The following is a 16,135-nucleotide window of genomic DNA, read 5'->3' as shown; positions in this document are numbered from 1 at the left end:
CTTTGTTGGCTTGTGGACTGCAAACATAGCGACTGGCAATATGTCAAGCTGTAACATCGTGTCCCTCTGCAAGGCAGCGTACGAGCGAACTGGCTGCTGCGCATCGGACTGCCGCTATATCGGCGCCAGGAATTGCGTGCTTGTGGCCGTCACTTTACAGCGGAAGATTACTAACGCAATAGCGTTTCGCAAGTCCGGTATTAGGGCAAACGCAAGCGGACAGAGTCTGGCCACTTGACTATGCCATAACGGGATGAGCCATGAGATGAGCAGAAGGGCAAATGTTAATGGTCTGCACGGTGCTGCCACCTGGTGGCACAGAGCTCAACCATACACAGTAGCAACAACTAAGTGTATTCTTCTTGGCTGCTGGTGTGCATTTTTCGCAGGAATGTAATCATCAACACGTTTTTATAAATGTTTGAAATGTTTTACACTTGGTTAGAGCAATATTAGCGCTTTGTTTGGCTGGTTAAGCACTGCGCCAACAAGTGTCTGGACCGTGCAGACCGATCTGGCTGCTCACGTATGTCTATGCTAAAGTTCCTTCATCAGCTTGAGTTTATGCCTCCAGTCATTTGCCGAAATGATCAGCTTGCCTGTGGTTACCTGAATACCAGACACGTTCGGCGCTACGACAGATTGCTCGGAACGCACGCTTCTTCGATAGCTCGCGCTTGGGGTCGATGGCCAAGTGGCTAGCGGGGAGGTCTCGCGCAGGCGCGCTCCAAAACAACCGGAAGTGGATGATGCGACGTCGCATCGTGACGGAGAACCAGTGAAGGCGGAGCTTAGCCCCGCTTGCTCGGCGAACGAGTTGAGGAGGAGAAGCATGGCTAGGGTGGAGGGTAACTTCTAATCGCTTGTAGCTCCATTAATACGTAACGCTTCACTTAAATTGTGGTGCAAATGTTCTACTTAAGCTGTACCCTACGTGTGTACAAAATTTGTCCGAACCGTTTTAGGGGCCCTTTAATGGAATGGTGAACCATATTTACCAGATTCGGTGATTTACTTTGATTTAGACACTCAGTAGGTGTCACTAGGTGCATGCTCGTTCGTGGTCAATATTTCAGAATGGGTCATCTCAGACTACGATACAAGGCGTACAGAATCCCTAATTGCTGCTTGATGTGTGTCATACTTTTCCATGCATACACCTGTCGCAATTCTTCCCTTGCCAAGCATCATACACCGCCTTAGTCCCTGTGACATCACTACATATATATATCGCACTCAGTATCTGCCTGATTTGGTGCTTGCAATATGGCATAGCTTGTGTGAGATGTAGTGCAGCCATAAAAATTGCATGACAATAAAGTAGTGAGGTTTGTGGCAGGTAAACATTTCCTAAAACTACACCATGCATATAGCAAGAAAGTAAACGAAATTGTAGACTTCATCGTTAGTAGTAAAGCATTTAACTGCTTCACTTAGCTCCACTTGAGTTCGATTCCAACGTGCATTGCATCTGCACACTTAATTAAGTTGGCTCTTCGCGCTATATCAATGCAAGCATTCACGCACAACACAAGCAGCACAATAGATGCAACTGAAAAGCAGCATTGCCCAAATAATGCCATTCCATAAAAAGGAACTGCACATTCTTCAACCTCTACAAATATTGCGCTCGCAAAAAAGAAAAAGAAAATTTGTGTGCATGTTTAGCGGCATTATGCTGGTTTATGTGAATATTTTTGTTGGCAGGTTTGACGTTGCCACCACCTTCGCCCATACTACACAACACGTGCTCGACCAGTTCAAATCAGTTTATCTGGTTGGCGTAATCGCGCCGCAACTTGATGTTATCACGTATAGCGCATTTGAGATTGAAGGGATGCGAGATCTGAGTTTGTAAAATGTGCCTTCGTTAAACACAGCTGTGCTTAATCCAGTTTACACAAGCTAATAAAATGCACTGGTCAGAACAGACACTGTCGCAAACTTTGTCCGACCCCAAGAATCTGGATGTCACTTTAAAAAAAAAAGGGGGGGGGGGATAACTTTGCTACGGCTTCTAAAAACTCCAGCTAAAGGAGGCAAGGTGGCAGCAACAACCAGGTCATACCCATTGAATCTAGTCAACATTTACGCTACCGTAAAGACAGTTTAAACAAATCTCATCGTGTAAACACTGCTAAGGGCAGGCCTAACGACGCAAACGTAACTGCACGAACTCAATCTTACATGATGACACAAGTTAGACTTGTAGGTTTTTGCCTTCTGTATTGTTCAGCAGCAACGTTCGACATGTGCAGTCGACGCCGACCAAAGCAGTTGGCAGAATGTGTAACAACATGAAAGGCATTAATGCTTGATAAACAGTCTTTTGACAGTTCACACTACCTTTTCATGACGCAGCAAGCAATAACAACTAAGTACGTTAAACACACAGTACACATAAGAGCACGTTGAACACACATTTAGGGTTAAGCAGTAGGCCTAAAACTTGCGGACTTCAGCTTTCTGGCCGTTCATTGGCACTGTCGAAGCAGCCGATAACGACGCTGGTCACGTCAGTGAATCCCGGCTGCTTCAAAGGTGCCTACAATCGGCACTTGGCAAGGAACGTTCGGTATCACTTACCAAACGCGCGTCGCCCATGGCAGAAACCTCTGCGTCATGGCATACAAACGCCGCAAACAGACATGTTTTGCTAAAAATGGCGGAAGAGGTGGCGGCCGCCGGAGCGCCGGAGTACGCTGGCTGGAGCATGCGCTGACACAGCTGACACCACGTGCCCAGTCTAGCAACAATGAAGCAAGAATCACAATGATCACAATCGCGGTGGAATAATCATAATTATGGCACAATACACTTCTTTCAAACCCATAAAATTTAAAATGCCCTTTATGTGCGTTTGTCTGTAGGTTAAACCAACGCTGTCTGAAGGGACAACAAAGTCGGCCTTTTCAACAAACAGCAGCTAATTTGGTTTTTGAACGCGTGATGTTATTAAATAACTCACCCAGAAACAAAAGTAACTGCATAGCTGATGTTGGTTATATTAAACTATCTTTTCTTGTTCAGATTTAACGTTTCGTCTGGGACGACTTCCTTTCTGCGTGGCTCCGAGTTGTGGATATGGGCCAGAGCTTCCGGCGCTGCCGGCACTTCCGACGTTTCGTCAAACAGCCGACTAGCGCTGTGAACGCTTGTTTATTCTGTGCTGTGAACGATATCAAATATCATTTTGAAACTTTGATTCAGCCGCATTGTCTGAGTAGAAGACATGTAGCACCAGCGATATTAAACCAGGAGTGCTGCTCATTTGATCGGACTGAGGATGTGCGTCATTTACATGCGTGTTTTCACTTCGTTTCCTACAGTAACTTTCGTGGCTAGTGTGGCCCTGCAAACGCCCATTTAATACGGTACAAATATTGCACTTGATAATCGCATTCGTTCATATGCTTGTTGTCCGCAGATTTCGCACTCTGTGTACACAACTTATTAAGCTGCTACTGTGTGTTGGTCCTTTTTTTTTTCTTCACCCTTTTAGATATAACGATTGATATATAATGGGAGAGCCTCCGAAAGTAACCGGGTTGTCCCCAGTTGAAGGTCCCCCGGGAACCAAAGTTACCATCCGTGGTGAAAACTTGGGCTTGGACCAAAATGATCTTCTGAGTGAGTGATGCGTGGTGCTATGTCAATAATTCTAGTCGAAAAAATTAATGAAAGACGGCGTGAGGGAGTGGATTAAACATTCAATACTCGCTTCTTTGCAGACGTGACCATCTGCGGGGTCGATTGTTCTATGTACTCTGAGTGGAAATCTTCGAGCAAGATAGTGACACGGACACGAGTCTGCACAGGACGAGGCGAGGTGGTTGTCACCACAAGGTCTGGGGGTGTCGGAACGTGCACTGTAAATTTCCGCGGGATATTGGAAGTTATAGGTAAGGTCTCCGTTTATATCTGGTCATTTCACAGCTGCCGTGTCATGTCTGGAGCTTTTCTTTGTGTGTGTGTGTTTGTTTAAGATGAGTTCAGTTGCTTACAAGCAGCTGCAAGTCGTATGCGAGATGTGATTCAAAGGAAGAAAATGCGCTGAAATACGAAACGCCGGGAGTCCCACCCCTAGATCGAGCTTGTACACTGAATTGTAACACTGCGCGGGTAATAAGTGCTGATTAAAGGAATCGCTCAATCGAATTTGCAAAATATGCAACCTTGCTGTGCGAAGTGCACTAGTGTCCATCAGCATGTGGTTGTAGTGTTGTGCTTCTTCACAATTTTTATGGCTGAGTGCAGGCTTAAATGAAAATTTGTTGTGCATACACACATAAGTGCAAGCTCTGCTGCTAAGTATAAGGTTGCAGGTTCATTTACAGACTGCAACAGCTGCATTCCAGTAGAGGTATGCAAGATGTAAAAGTACCTGTGTGCTTAGATTTTGGTACTGTTCAAAAGCCCCAGGTGGTCAACATTTATTCGCAGCACTTCTCATATTCAAGTGCTTCTCCGGCATAAATTAAAGGAGTACTGACACATTTCTGACTACTCACTTTTTTCTCTTATAGACATTTTCACAGTGCTAGAAGCATCTACAATTAAGACTGTTGTAGCTGTGTGTAGGAATCATATGCATGCACTTCCTTCCCTTCAGATAATTTCAGCAAAACCAGCATGTCTTTACTACAGTCTAGTCTGCATTATGGCGGCATTGTTGCAAAAGCCTCAATTGCTCTAGCTTTTGAAACGCAATTACATCATCTGTTAAAGAGGTACTAAAGAGGAATACAAAGTTCGGCTGTATTAGCAAGTTGTGCTTCTGCAATAGAAAACAGCCACTCTTGGCATGAGAGTGGCTGTTTGCTACATCCTGGAATTAAACCTTAGTGACAGACACCATAAATCTCATTCCCCTTTCCTCCTTTTTTCTGCACCCAGCTTCTCTTAGGCCTTCTAATAATAATAATACTGGGTTATTATGTGCCAAAACCACAATACAATTACGAGGCACACCATAGTGGGGGACTCTGGCTTAATTTTGACCTACGGGGTTCTTTAACATACCCCCAATGCATGGTACATAAGTGTGCTTATATTTCACCCCTGTTGAAATCAGCCAATGCAGCCAGGATCGAAACTGCAACCTTGAGCTTAGCAGCTCAATGCTACAGCCACTGGGCTACTGCAGTGGGTCCTAGGACCTTCTGTTCTTGCTGCCCTTCCCCATGAAAAGTACCATTTAGACACATACCAGCATAAAACTCTGCGTGTAAAGTGCTTTTTTGTTACTTCCCCAACCACTTCCCTGACACTGGTGATTTCTTGATTGACATGGCCTGAAGCCAAACTTGTGCCCTAATTAAGACGCTGAGTTTTGTTTCGTCTTTTGCAGGCCCAACAGTGGAATCGGCCATTTGGGTGGATGAGTCGCACATGTTTTCTGATGTGTTTGGCCGAAAGGGTCATCCTGCATCCCCTGCTCAGCTGCACCCAGAAGATCCACTCGGCATCTCGGATGAGTCTGTGTCAGTGGTTGATCTTTGATCATTCATTATTGATGGCAGTGATCCAGCTGAACGATCTGCATGTAGTAGGTGGCCCTTGAATAATTTGGGTTTGGGGAAAAAATTATATTATCAAACAGACTTGAAATTGTAAGTAAGAATATGTTCAGTGTTCCTTTTGTTACTACAAGGTAAAATAATTGTAGTCCGTTTTCATGTCTGTAATAATCTGTTATTTACTAAAGGCATTAAATGTTATATGTAGTTCAGTGGAGCCTCTACACTTTACCATGTAAACGCAATGTGACAAAGAAAGCAATGAAAACCCATATACATGCATGCCTATGTGCACATAAGCACTATAGGTACCTTAACCCTTTGACTTGTGTGTATTTTTCTGACTGCTTCTCAGCCACTGCCAGGTTTTCTTTTAGTACTGGTTCAGTGGACATTTCATGCTACGTAGAGGCAGATTCTTCATCCTTGCTTTCTCCTGATTCAGAATTCATCAGATAAGTTCCCACATCTGTCAATGTTCAGATGGACCTATTTTGCCATGCCTGCACTGCCAAGACAGAGTGACGGAGCCATGAGATATGCACTCTACCTAAGTTTTGTGTGGTCAGATGCCATTTCAGTAGATGGCATAACTGATGTGCAGAGTTCTTTTTCACATAAGTTGCAGCTGCAGAGGCAGTATGTGCACTGAATACACAAAACAAGTATACTCTGTAGTGGCAGTCAAATGGTTAATCACTGTCATCACCTCAAGGTGCTTATACCTGTTATTATCTTTTTTCTTTAGATTTGGAATTTTGCTGCTACTGAGCGACAAGACAGGAAGCATGAAATAAACAGGATGGGTGCAGACATTCACAGCTTTATTGCACATGTATATGGTATATTGTGACACCAGGACTGGCAGCAATTAATTGTAAATGAAACCAAACAATACGTCATGCTTCCTGTAGCTTGTGACTATGCAAGCACCTTCATTTATTTTCTTTATAAAAGCAATTTTCCCTGTTCTGAGGCTCCGTTAAACTCATGTCAGGGTGTCTACCAACCGGGAAAACCGGGAATTCTCTGGGATTTTGAGTAGTCTGGAAAAACTCAGGGAATTTGTGCTTTTATCAGGGAAAATTAGCTGTAATTTTATTGAAAGGGTCGAAAGTCGAGGTAATGCTCGCTCGAGTAACAGACAGGAATCGTAATGAATCGTCTTTGACGTCCTGTCGTCGGCTGAAAGAGTTGCCAGTGTAATGCCAACGACTAACTTTCCAGATTCCCAATAATTTGCACGGCTTCGCGGCACCACCACGTACCCCATAAAGTCAGTGGATCAGAACATCTTAAATTTCGGGTGTAAGAACTCTTCGCCGTCCTGTTTTCTGGAGGTTTTGCCGTGACCGCAGGTCCGAAACGGCGTTAATCAAAGCCACCACTGCTGCCGTTTTGATTACCTCGCCGCCTGGAACCGGCGCACTCGCACGCAGATCCGCTGGCAGTCGTAGTCACCATGGCGGCAACGCTAGGCCTAGCTGCTTCGGCGTTCGCTATGAAGCTTCTTGCCGTTGGATGCCGTGTTCTTTATTGAAAGAATTCGCTTCTGTCAGCAATGGCACAGACTCCGCCTTTGTGGTCCTCGCGGTTATATTAGAAGCTTGGAAAGCACGGTGCATTGCATAATGCCGGTTCCCGAAAGTCAGCTTCGCCTTCGTACAAAAATGTTACTTGGTGAAGCATACGTTAAAGTGTTGCAGGGAAGCATGACAAGTGTGGGAAGGGGCTATTTCCATGGGACACAGTATGTATTCCTTAATTACACATGCGTGCACCCGGTATTTCCTGTCAGGATACGAGCACCGATATGCCTAATACGTGTACCGGCAGGTCTTCAGAGCGTTTTCGAATGTGCCTGTGGTGGGTTGAGCCCTTAAGGGCAGTAAATGACATGCATTTATTTTTCCCAACTGGTCGATTTTTCTGACGTTTTCGAGGCCCCAGGGAGTTAAAAAAATCGGACGTGGACTGTGCAACTTACCAAGATAATGCTTCAAGTGGTCTGTGGGGCGAAGGAGTGGCGGAAGGAGGACAAGAACAGAAAGGACCTACGCATTGAGGAATGAACGGAAAAGGAAGCGTGCTGCCGCCGTTTTGAAGGAGCTTTAGCTGAAAAAACAAAGTGTTAGCTAATGCCGAGATGCAGGTGTCCCTCATCCGAATGAAAATAAGCTCTTCAAAGCAGTGAAACGCAACACTGAGGTGTCGTGCACGGGCTGAGAGTATGTCAGGACAGTTGAGGTTGACTTACGAGCTGTTGAGAGAGAATCTCAATTGTGACAACGTTCGGGCCTAATACCACTGAGCTTGCTATCATTTGATAGAAATAGCTCATATTCGAAAATATTTGCTTCTGTATGCATCTCCTTTTTATTCGTATTTGAGAATGTCCGACTCGATTTGCCATTTTCTTTCAAAGAAATTTGCTGTGCATTTTGCTAACCTATCCCTTCTATTCTCTTTTTGACTAACAAACTCTGCTCTTTAGTATTCAAATGGGATAAGTAGTTTTTTAATGCTTTCGCATGCTTACTAGAGAGTGACAGCATCGGGCGATATGGTTTCAGCCAGTCTTGACATAGAACATAGTTCTGCATCACTCAGGGAATTTGAAAATGTCAACTTGGTAGACACCCTGCATGTGAAATGAGTGGTTTGGTTTCTTTTGATCATCACTGCTACTGTTGTTGCTATGTGCTGCATGTTCGTGTAGCAAGTCAACAGATGTCAGTATCTGCCCTGCGTACTATTTTGCATTTTGTGTTCCTGTTCTGTGAATATGTCACATAAATTGGGCACTCAGCCAGTCCAGATTTTTGCCTTAGCTGCAGTTTAATAATAAGACGGCTGTGTATGATGACAGGGACAACTACAAGATGGTGCTCATGTATACACAGCCTTGATATTCTAGATGTGTATGCGCTGGGTCTATCTCTTCACTATGAAACCTGGCAGTGGCCACTCACTCACTCTTGTACTTTGCTTGACATTGTTTTCAGTATGCAGTGTGTACAATAACTCAAAATTTTGTTTTGGGCAATATTATAATTCAGTTTAGATAATTCAAACATTTATTGATTCAAGAATGAACCTGTGGTTCCTAGGAGTTTCAATTAATGTGAGGTGACTGTTGGAAGTTCAGCAATGCACATCATGTTAGTGTTTCAAACGCGGGGAGCTCTACCAATGGAGAAAGAAAAGGTATTTGTATCAATCAAGATGATAAATCTAGAGACATCCCAAAAGTGAAACATTTGTAATTCATGCATTGCACACAAGGAAAGCAAATGTTCAAGTTCCTTCAGCAAGTGCTGCTTCTGTACAGCAGTAATGTCTCCTGTACCATATATTTCGCTCTAGAAAGCAGCTGTTGGCAAGTGTTTCTGGCTAAAATTGGCTTAAAAGCTGGCCCTTGAAGAGGCCAGTAGCAGGCATCCATGACATGCGTATTTGATCTTCGGCGAATCTTGGCCCTCATGCCACTAATATGCACATATCATAATATGTGCATGGCCCCCTTTCCACGGAAGTAAGTTGCGTTATAACAACACTGTATGCTTGGACACAGCCAAACATTACTAGCTGCTGCAAATCCATTTCTCCAATGAAATACTTTATTAAAAATGGGAGCATTTGATTCATATTGAAAGCTGATATTTGCACATCTCTACCCTAAGACATAGTAAAATTACAAAATCATACTGTATTATTTTTCAGGAAACGGTTCCCAGAGGAAGAACTTAGACAGCTGTTCCCAGAAGGTACTTTATTATTGCAGTTTTTTTTCTTTTGCTCTCACAAAGCACTTTATAAATGTTAAAATAAAGTCAGTCTTCTTACATAAATGGAAGTAAGTGTAATCATGAACTGCTTCTTTATTTGATTATAATCAGCAGCATGTCATATTTCATGCCTACTTCTACATGATGGCCGCCTAGCCTGTTCATGTCAAGATGTCTGTGCAATGTTGTGGTTATGGATGAAACAGCTGGGACTGGACTAAGAGTCCTGCCTCCCATATCATGCAGTGCGCTAGGTGAATAATTTGATTAGGAAACTTTCTCTCTTGGGAGTCCTTGCTGTATTGCATGCACACATATGAAATGGCGAGGTTTGTATCCCAGTGGCTATTGCTATAGCTGATGGAGCACGCTACCTTGTAGTGGCCTCAAAATACATGCACATACAATGTCTCACTCCGAGCCTCTGTCATGCACATTGCCATAATCCTACCAACAATAAAACATTCAACTTGAGTGATAGCTCTGTGGTTGGTGTGTCTGGCTCTCAGCTGTGCTCGGCTGCAAGTGCCTGGTTTAGACTCCTCAGTAGTGTCTGTGAGCAAAGTTTCATTTATATATTTTCAAAATTTTTCATTGCCATGTGGTGAACCCATAATTTACATTGGACTCTATTGACATTTATTTGGATTCTTATTGGAATTGTCATGCCTTTTCCGGTATTGTGAATTGCTCCTATCAAGCTGTATACAATGAGGGCAAGAAGTGTTTCATGCTTAATACACCCTTTCTTTAAATCCAGGGGAAAGAAGCTTCAGCTTTGGTAGCCTTGAAGCTGTTTTCTAAAAAATGAAATAATTCTGTCTTTAAAAATATGCCTAATCAATGGTAAACTATAAGCATGCCTGATTACTGAACATTGCATACCTGTCATTACTTTCATTGAGTATGGTGCATACATTGTAGGAGGTATATATTGCTACTTGATGAGGCAGCGTACCCATTCAAGTCATTTGTACTGTTCAGCTGCAGGTCACAGTTCGTCTTACTGGCTGTAGAACTACTAGCGCTAGCAAGCCGGGTAATCCTTGCTCATTCCCTATCGAAAAAGCTCATATGCCCCATCACTATCATATCCAATAATCCTGTATAACATATTCCAAGAAAGGTCTTTTTTTTTTTGTGGTCTCATATGTTTCATGTGGGATGATTGGATATGGGAGTTACGGTGCATATGAGTTTTTCGACAGGTTTACCCTGCATTGTTACACATGTAGTAAGTCTGTGAAAAAGTTGCTTTTGCATGGCACATGGCTGCACCAAGTCGATGATGACCATGTATAAAGGGGTGGGCTGCCCTTCTAAAAATATGGGAAAAAGGAGTCATACACCAGGTGGAACAATTTTTTAAGTGACCAATATAGGGAACTTTCTTATTCTTTTCATTGCTTGTACGTACTTCAAGGTTCAGGAAATTTGCTTTCTGAGAACTTCAACCCTGCGTGCTACCTCTTGGAGAATTACAACAGCACAAGGTGAGGCTTTGCCTGTGGTTGTTTCACTGTATGGTCTTGTCTACAGTGTGTGGGTGGTTTATTGCAGAGCGAACTTGCATCAGTTGCTAGGAGCCGCAGGTTTGCTTCTGAGTGTGCTGCTAAAAGGTCAAGCCCCTACAAGAACTTCTTGTGGTGCAGTTCTTTGCTTCGTTGCACACTAACCCTGTATCGACAGCTCTGCATGGAAATACAGGGGACAGTGTTCACATGGCTCGAAAATGGATTTGTGCATTAATGCCACACATGTCCTCGATTGGCAAGAGTCAGACGTGCCAGTAGCACTGTCCGTCTCGTGTGCAGTACATCGCACAATACAAGCTGTCCTTTGAGCATGTGTTGAACAAGCAGCATTTGTTAGCAGCTTTGAGCTCTAGGCAGGTTTTTCAAAGGCTGTAGTTGAAGCTGTAGAAGGATTCAGATGTGTACACTTCTCTTTCTGAGGAGGAAGCGATGGAAACTTAGTTTTATTGTTTTTGCCTTGGTCTTCTATTTTCTTTACAGTTTCAGTGACCTGAAAGCTGGGCTGCTAAGCTTAAAGCGAAAAGTTGGCCAGCTCCAGGAAGGTCCTTCATCATTTCTGAAGTCAAATGTCAATGCCATTGTTGTTTGTCTGGATGTCCTTCATGGTGGGTACCTTAAAATTGTGTAATTGAATTAAGAAATTGTGTTTTTATGTTTACATCTCATATTTTTCTTCTTCAACTAAACACTTTTAGAGCTTCAGAAGGCCATGGAGAAAGATAAGCAAGAGATGGGGTCTGACTTGACTGAAAAGCTTTATGAAGCTGTGACAAGTGGGTATAACTTTGGCTTGCTTTCGTTTTTCGTTGATGTCTGCTATTGGCAAGATTCAAATTGCTTTTTATTTAAGTGGCTTATGTTACCTTAATATTTAAATTAAAGGATCCAAAAATGAGGCAGAAAACATCTTTGAATCCATCTTGGCCAGAAAAGATCAAGCGGATTCAACACGCAATGCCCTTGGAATATTGCAGAAGTTTAGGTTTCTTTTCAACCTTCCTGTCACGATTGAGAAGAACATTCAAAAGGTATGCAACTTAAGCTGCTTGCCAGCTATTGCATCCACTTTTCCTTTCTCTTTTGTAGTTTTGTAAAAACCTTTTGTGTTAATGCTTCATTTACCATTTATAGATTTTATGTTCTGCCTGTGTTTCTTGCTTGCTCTATTGATTATAAAACCTCCTCCTCTTGCTTATCATATATCTTTCGAATAGATGATCCCATTTATGTGAGAGAAAATGGCATCTGTTGGGATTATGTTAGTATTTTCGGCCACCAGGGGGTTGATTTGCTGTAAATAACGTGCAGACTTGAAGGCCTCCCTTTTGCCTGATATATTTGCAATGAATCACTCATAGTAATGAGTTAATAAATGTCAGAAAACTTTTTTCGCTAGAGGATACGGGGAACATACTAGACCTTGTGCTAGCTGCCCACTGCTTTTGTTCGAGCTGGGACAGACTACCTTACAAAATAATGGCAACATATCAATTTCAAGAGGGCAGTAAATATGAAGTTTAACTATATTAATAAATTACATTTCTAGAATGCAAAAAAAAAAGAAAATCGCTCTCCCTGTAAAAGGGCGCTTTGTAGGCCACAGAATTCGCTGAAAGGAAAGATTGGTGGAAGCATCCCATTGAAATTTCTGTACTTGCTACCCATAATATGAGTGATTTTTACTAGTTTTCCATCAGTTTAGTTAATTGTTTATTGATAAGGAAGCAGTACATTGCATTTGAAGTGAACCAGAGGCCCTTCACTCTTAAAATGGCTGAAATACGCATGTACGTGGCATGTATATGCATGTACGCAAATACGTGGCTGAAAACACCCATGTACTTAGATTTAGGTGCATGTTAAAGAATCCCAGGTGGTTGAAATTTCCGGAGTCCTCCACTACGCTGTGCCTCATAATCAGAAAGTGGTTTTGGCACGTAAAACCCCATAATTTAATTTTTAGTTTTCCTTTAGCATGGGATGTGGTCGGTAGTAATTATCTTGTGAAACCTGCTTAGAGTTTGTCACAGTAGCTTCCATTTGTACTCATGGCAGACCCACAGTAAGGTTCACTTGATCGGGTTGCAGGTTTTTGTTAAGTTGGCTAAAGCCAGCTTGGATTTTGGGCCGTGTAATCTCGCGAAACCCATAAAATACAAGACTGTGCTTTGTTGAGTTGTTCCTAAGCAGCTTATTCCCGGCTGCGTGTTTCTCCCTTGGGGACTAGATAAAGATTAAGTGATTGAGTGATACTGCATCCAGGATTGGAACAGCTTGCAGCATTTGATATGTTATATTTCAGAGTCATTTACTGTGACAGCGGTTCAGAGCTTGAAACTGGGTTTGCCGTGTCAGTCTGCCTATCTCTCCTTTCCATTATGCCAATGACGATGGCTGTCATCATCACTATTACCTGACCATCTTCTCATTGTCAGCTTCACCCTCGCCATAGGACCAAGAAGAAGAAAACATTGTGCACAGCACTACCACCAATAGGGTTATAACTCATGCCTCTGTATGCAGTCAGCAAGCTTAACGCACTTACCACTGTGCTATTGCGTGGCATTGTCACTTGGTAATTTGTGTGGGGTTATGTGCCCGACAAAGACTCTGAGATTGCTGACATCTGTGCATGTGTTTCAAAGGCCACAGCGGGGAATACTGACGTAATAGTTCTGCGGAAACCCGCAAAGCGGAGGGAAGTAATTAATAAAGCGAAAATGAGACATCCACCCAATCGTAGTAATTGATGCAATTGATGCTGCTGCCCCAAAAAGGCGGTGGACCCGGGTTCGAGTCGCGGGCCAGGACAAATTTTTCTTTAACTGCGGGGCTTTTCATTCGAGGAACCCGTATGGGTTTCCTTTGTAGCAATTGCTATGATTGGATGGATGTCTCTTTTTCCCTTTATTAACAGTTAATACTGTAGCAGATCAGTACAATGTTGTGCACATTGTAAAGAAGTTCTTGAGAGAATGTCATCGCTTACTATAAGAGCCTGCTACTGTCATGCTATTGGTACCAAGTTCAGGGCCAGAGAAATTACTGAAGTCTCAAGTATAAGTCCCAATTTATACAAGCACCAGTGAAGCAAAAAGATCAAATAAGTCAAAGTGGGATTTTTTTGGTTATGGCTTTAATTCTTTTAAAGAAAAAGCTTAACAGCTGATGTCCTTGAGTGCAGACAAGAAGTTTCAGGAGGTTAATGTGTTGCTGCTTGCATAAATGCAGTTCATAGCTTTCTCATTTCTCTTGTGCTAGAAAGACCAGCGACATATTTGGATATGGCTTGTGACATGAACTTATTCAGGCGGTAGTCTACTGCTGGTTGTATGCTTCACTAAAAATTATAGTTTATGCAACTTTTGTCAGTGTGCATATAATGTGTATTGCACCTATGGAGTCTATTTTAAATATTTATGTCTGGTCACTTGTAGCTGCTGTGACTGCTTTTTCATGTTGCATGGGCTACGTAAGAAAGCTGAAAGTTTGAACACTGTTCAAATTGAGCAGGTTTTATTGACATTGAATATGCGGGCAGCCAATGAGCCTCCAAATGTGTTTGAATATTTCAAAAATTTTTAATGCGGAGCTAGATGGTTATGAGCATTTTTTCTTTCTTTATTTTTTATTCCACCCCCCCCCCCCCAGCCCTTATTTAAACCAAGCACAGACTGTCAGAACCAGAGGGCTCATCAGGAATAATATCCTCGATTATTACATCTTCGTGTCACTGATAGATGATGATGTCATCATCAGCCTATTTTTATGTCCACTGCAGGGTGAAGGCCTCTCCCAAGCTTCAATTATCCCTGTCTTGTGCTATCTGATTCCAACTTGCACCTGCAGATTTCCTAATTTCACCACTCCACCTAGTTTTCTGCCGTCCTGGACTGCACTCCTTTCCCTTGGCACCCATTCTGTAACTGTAATGATCCACCGGTTATCTGCCCTACGCATTACATGGCCTGCCCAGCTCCATTTTTTTCTCTTAAATGTCAACTAAAATATCAGCTATCCCCGTTTGCTCTCTGATCCACACCGCTCTCTTCCTGTCTCTTAACATTATGCCTAACATTTTTTATTCCATCGCCCTTTGTGCTGTCCTTAAGAGGAAGCTTTAGCTTGGGGGCTCCTATCGAAATATATATGGGAAAGGAGAAATAATTTTTTCTCGGCAACTGCTGCACCAAAATTGATAAGCTTTGTTGCATTTGAAAGAAAAAGTTATAATCTAGTGATTGTTGCTGGCGTATTTTTCATTTAGGTAGTGAAGTTTTTAATAAAAATTGGGGAAAATCGCTAATTTTCAGAAAATGAAACTCGCATGTTTACAACTGTGTAGCTCAGCAAGGAAAAAAGATCACAATTCTGTAAAGTGCACCTAATAGTACATCAAAAGCAGACAAAATTGGTGTATTATACATGGCTCTCAAATAAACCACTAACATGCTTGTACAACCTTTGTAAAACCCGTGTAAACAATGTAAGAAATTCACGTAAGATACAAATTGACATGTCAAATTTGTCCGCTTTGGATGCTCTAACAGATGCAGTTTACTGAATTGCAATATTTATTGAGGCAGAGCTACAAATTTGTAACTTTTGTGCTTCTATATTTTTCAATCTTGCCAATTTTTGAAAATACGTATAAACAAGTTCAGGCTCTAAATCGAAATTCCGCTTCCAACAGTCAATAAATTGAACTTTCTCTCTCAAATGCAACAAATTTCATTAGAATCGACCAAGTGGTTATCTCAGAAACTGGTGTTTGAATAGGCAGCATCGCAGTTGAGCCCAAGCTAAAGCTTCCTCTTAACTTGTTCTCAAGTTTCTTTGTTAACCTCCAAGTTTCTGCCCCGTATGTTAGCACCAGCAGAATGCAATGATTGTACACTTTTCAATGAATCTGGTAAGCTTCCAGTCAGGATTTGGTAATGCCTGCCATATGCACTCCAACCCACTTTTGTTTTTTTGTAAGTTTCCTTGTCATAATCAGGGTCCCCTGGGAGTAAAATAACTAGATAAACTAAACATGCTCCTGTGCAGACTCTAGAGGCTGAATGGCGATCCTGAATTCTTGTTCCCTTGCAAGGCTGTCATCATTATCTTTTTCTGCTGTATATTAACCTTCAACCCCACTCTTACACTTTCTTGGTTAGGGTCCTCAATCATTTGTTGTAAGTCATCCCTAGTGTTGCTGAACAGCACAATGTCATCTGCTAACCGAAGGTTGCCAAGATATTCGTCGTTGATCCTCACACCTAAGCCTTCCCACTCTAATAACTTGAAT

The 16,135-nt window shown here is 42.4% G+C and overlaps 2 protein-coding genes across 5 annotated transcripts in view; one reads left to right on the top strand and one right to left on the bottom strand.

Moving 5' to 3' along the window:
* Usp10 (ubiquitin specific protease 10) overlaps nucleotides 1-2,744 on the bottom strand; it is a 116,627-nt gene extending 113,883 nt beyond the window's left edge. For all 3 annotated transcript variants that reach the window (XM_070530765.1, XM_070530763.1, XM_070530764.1), the window contains exon 1: nucleotides 2,587-2,744. Coding sequence is in view for 2 of the 3 variants with exons in the window: in XM_070530763.1 (XP_070386864.1) it covers nucleotides 2,587-2,715 (129 nt within the window). In the remaining variant the exon portion in view is untranslated. The remainder of the gene's footprint in view (nucleotides 1-2,586) is intronic.
* A 355-nt stretch (nucleotides 2,745-3,099) lies between these two features.
* The window catches only part of Sec5 (secretory 5), a 51,476-nt gene continuing 38,440 nt past the window's right edge, over nucleotides 3,100-16,135 (top strand). The window contains exons 1-9 of one of the 2 annotated variants that reach the window (XM_070530762.1): nucleotides 3,100-3,374; nucleotides 3,503-3,630; nucleotides 3,732-3,902; nucleotides 5,351-5,483; nucleotides 9,243-9,286; nucleotides 10,731-10,800; nucleotides 11,323-11,447; nucleotides 11,538-11,615; nucleotides 11,725-11,870. In XM_070530762.1, the coding sequence (XP_070386863.1) occupies nucleotides 3,522-3,630; nucleotides 3,732-3,902; nucleotides 5,351-5,483; nucleotides 9,243-9,286; nucleotides 10,731-10,800; nucleotides 11,323-11,447; nucleotides 11,538-11,615; nucleotides 11,725-11,870 (876 nt within the window). In that variant the 5' untranslated portion in view covers nucleotides 3,100-3,374; nucleotides 3,503-3,521. The remainder of the gene's footprint in view (nucleotides 3,375-3,502; nucleotides 3,631-3,731; nucleotides 3,903-5,350; nucleotides 5,484-9,242; nucleotides 9,287-10,730; nucleotides 10,801-11,322; nucleotides 11,448-11,537; nucleotides 11,616-11,724; nucleotides 11,871-16,135) is intronic. The other variant, XM_070530761.1, reaches the window with a different exon arrangement.

Source organism: Dermacentor albipictus, chromosome 1 (genome assembly GCF_038994185.2).
Source record: "Dermacentor albipictus isolate Rhodes 1998 colony chromosome 1, USDA_Dalb.pri_finalv2, whole genome shotgun sequence".
Classification (NCBI taxonomy): domain Eukaryota; kingdom Metazoa; phylum Arthropoda; class Arachnida; order Ixodida; family Ixodidae; genus Dermacentor; species Dermacentor albipictus.
The sequence above is the reverse complement of the archived record's forward strand: the minus strand, read 5'-3'. Positions and strand labels throughout refer to the sequence as shown.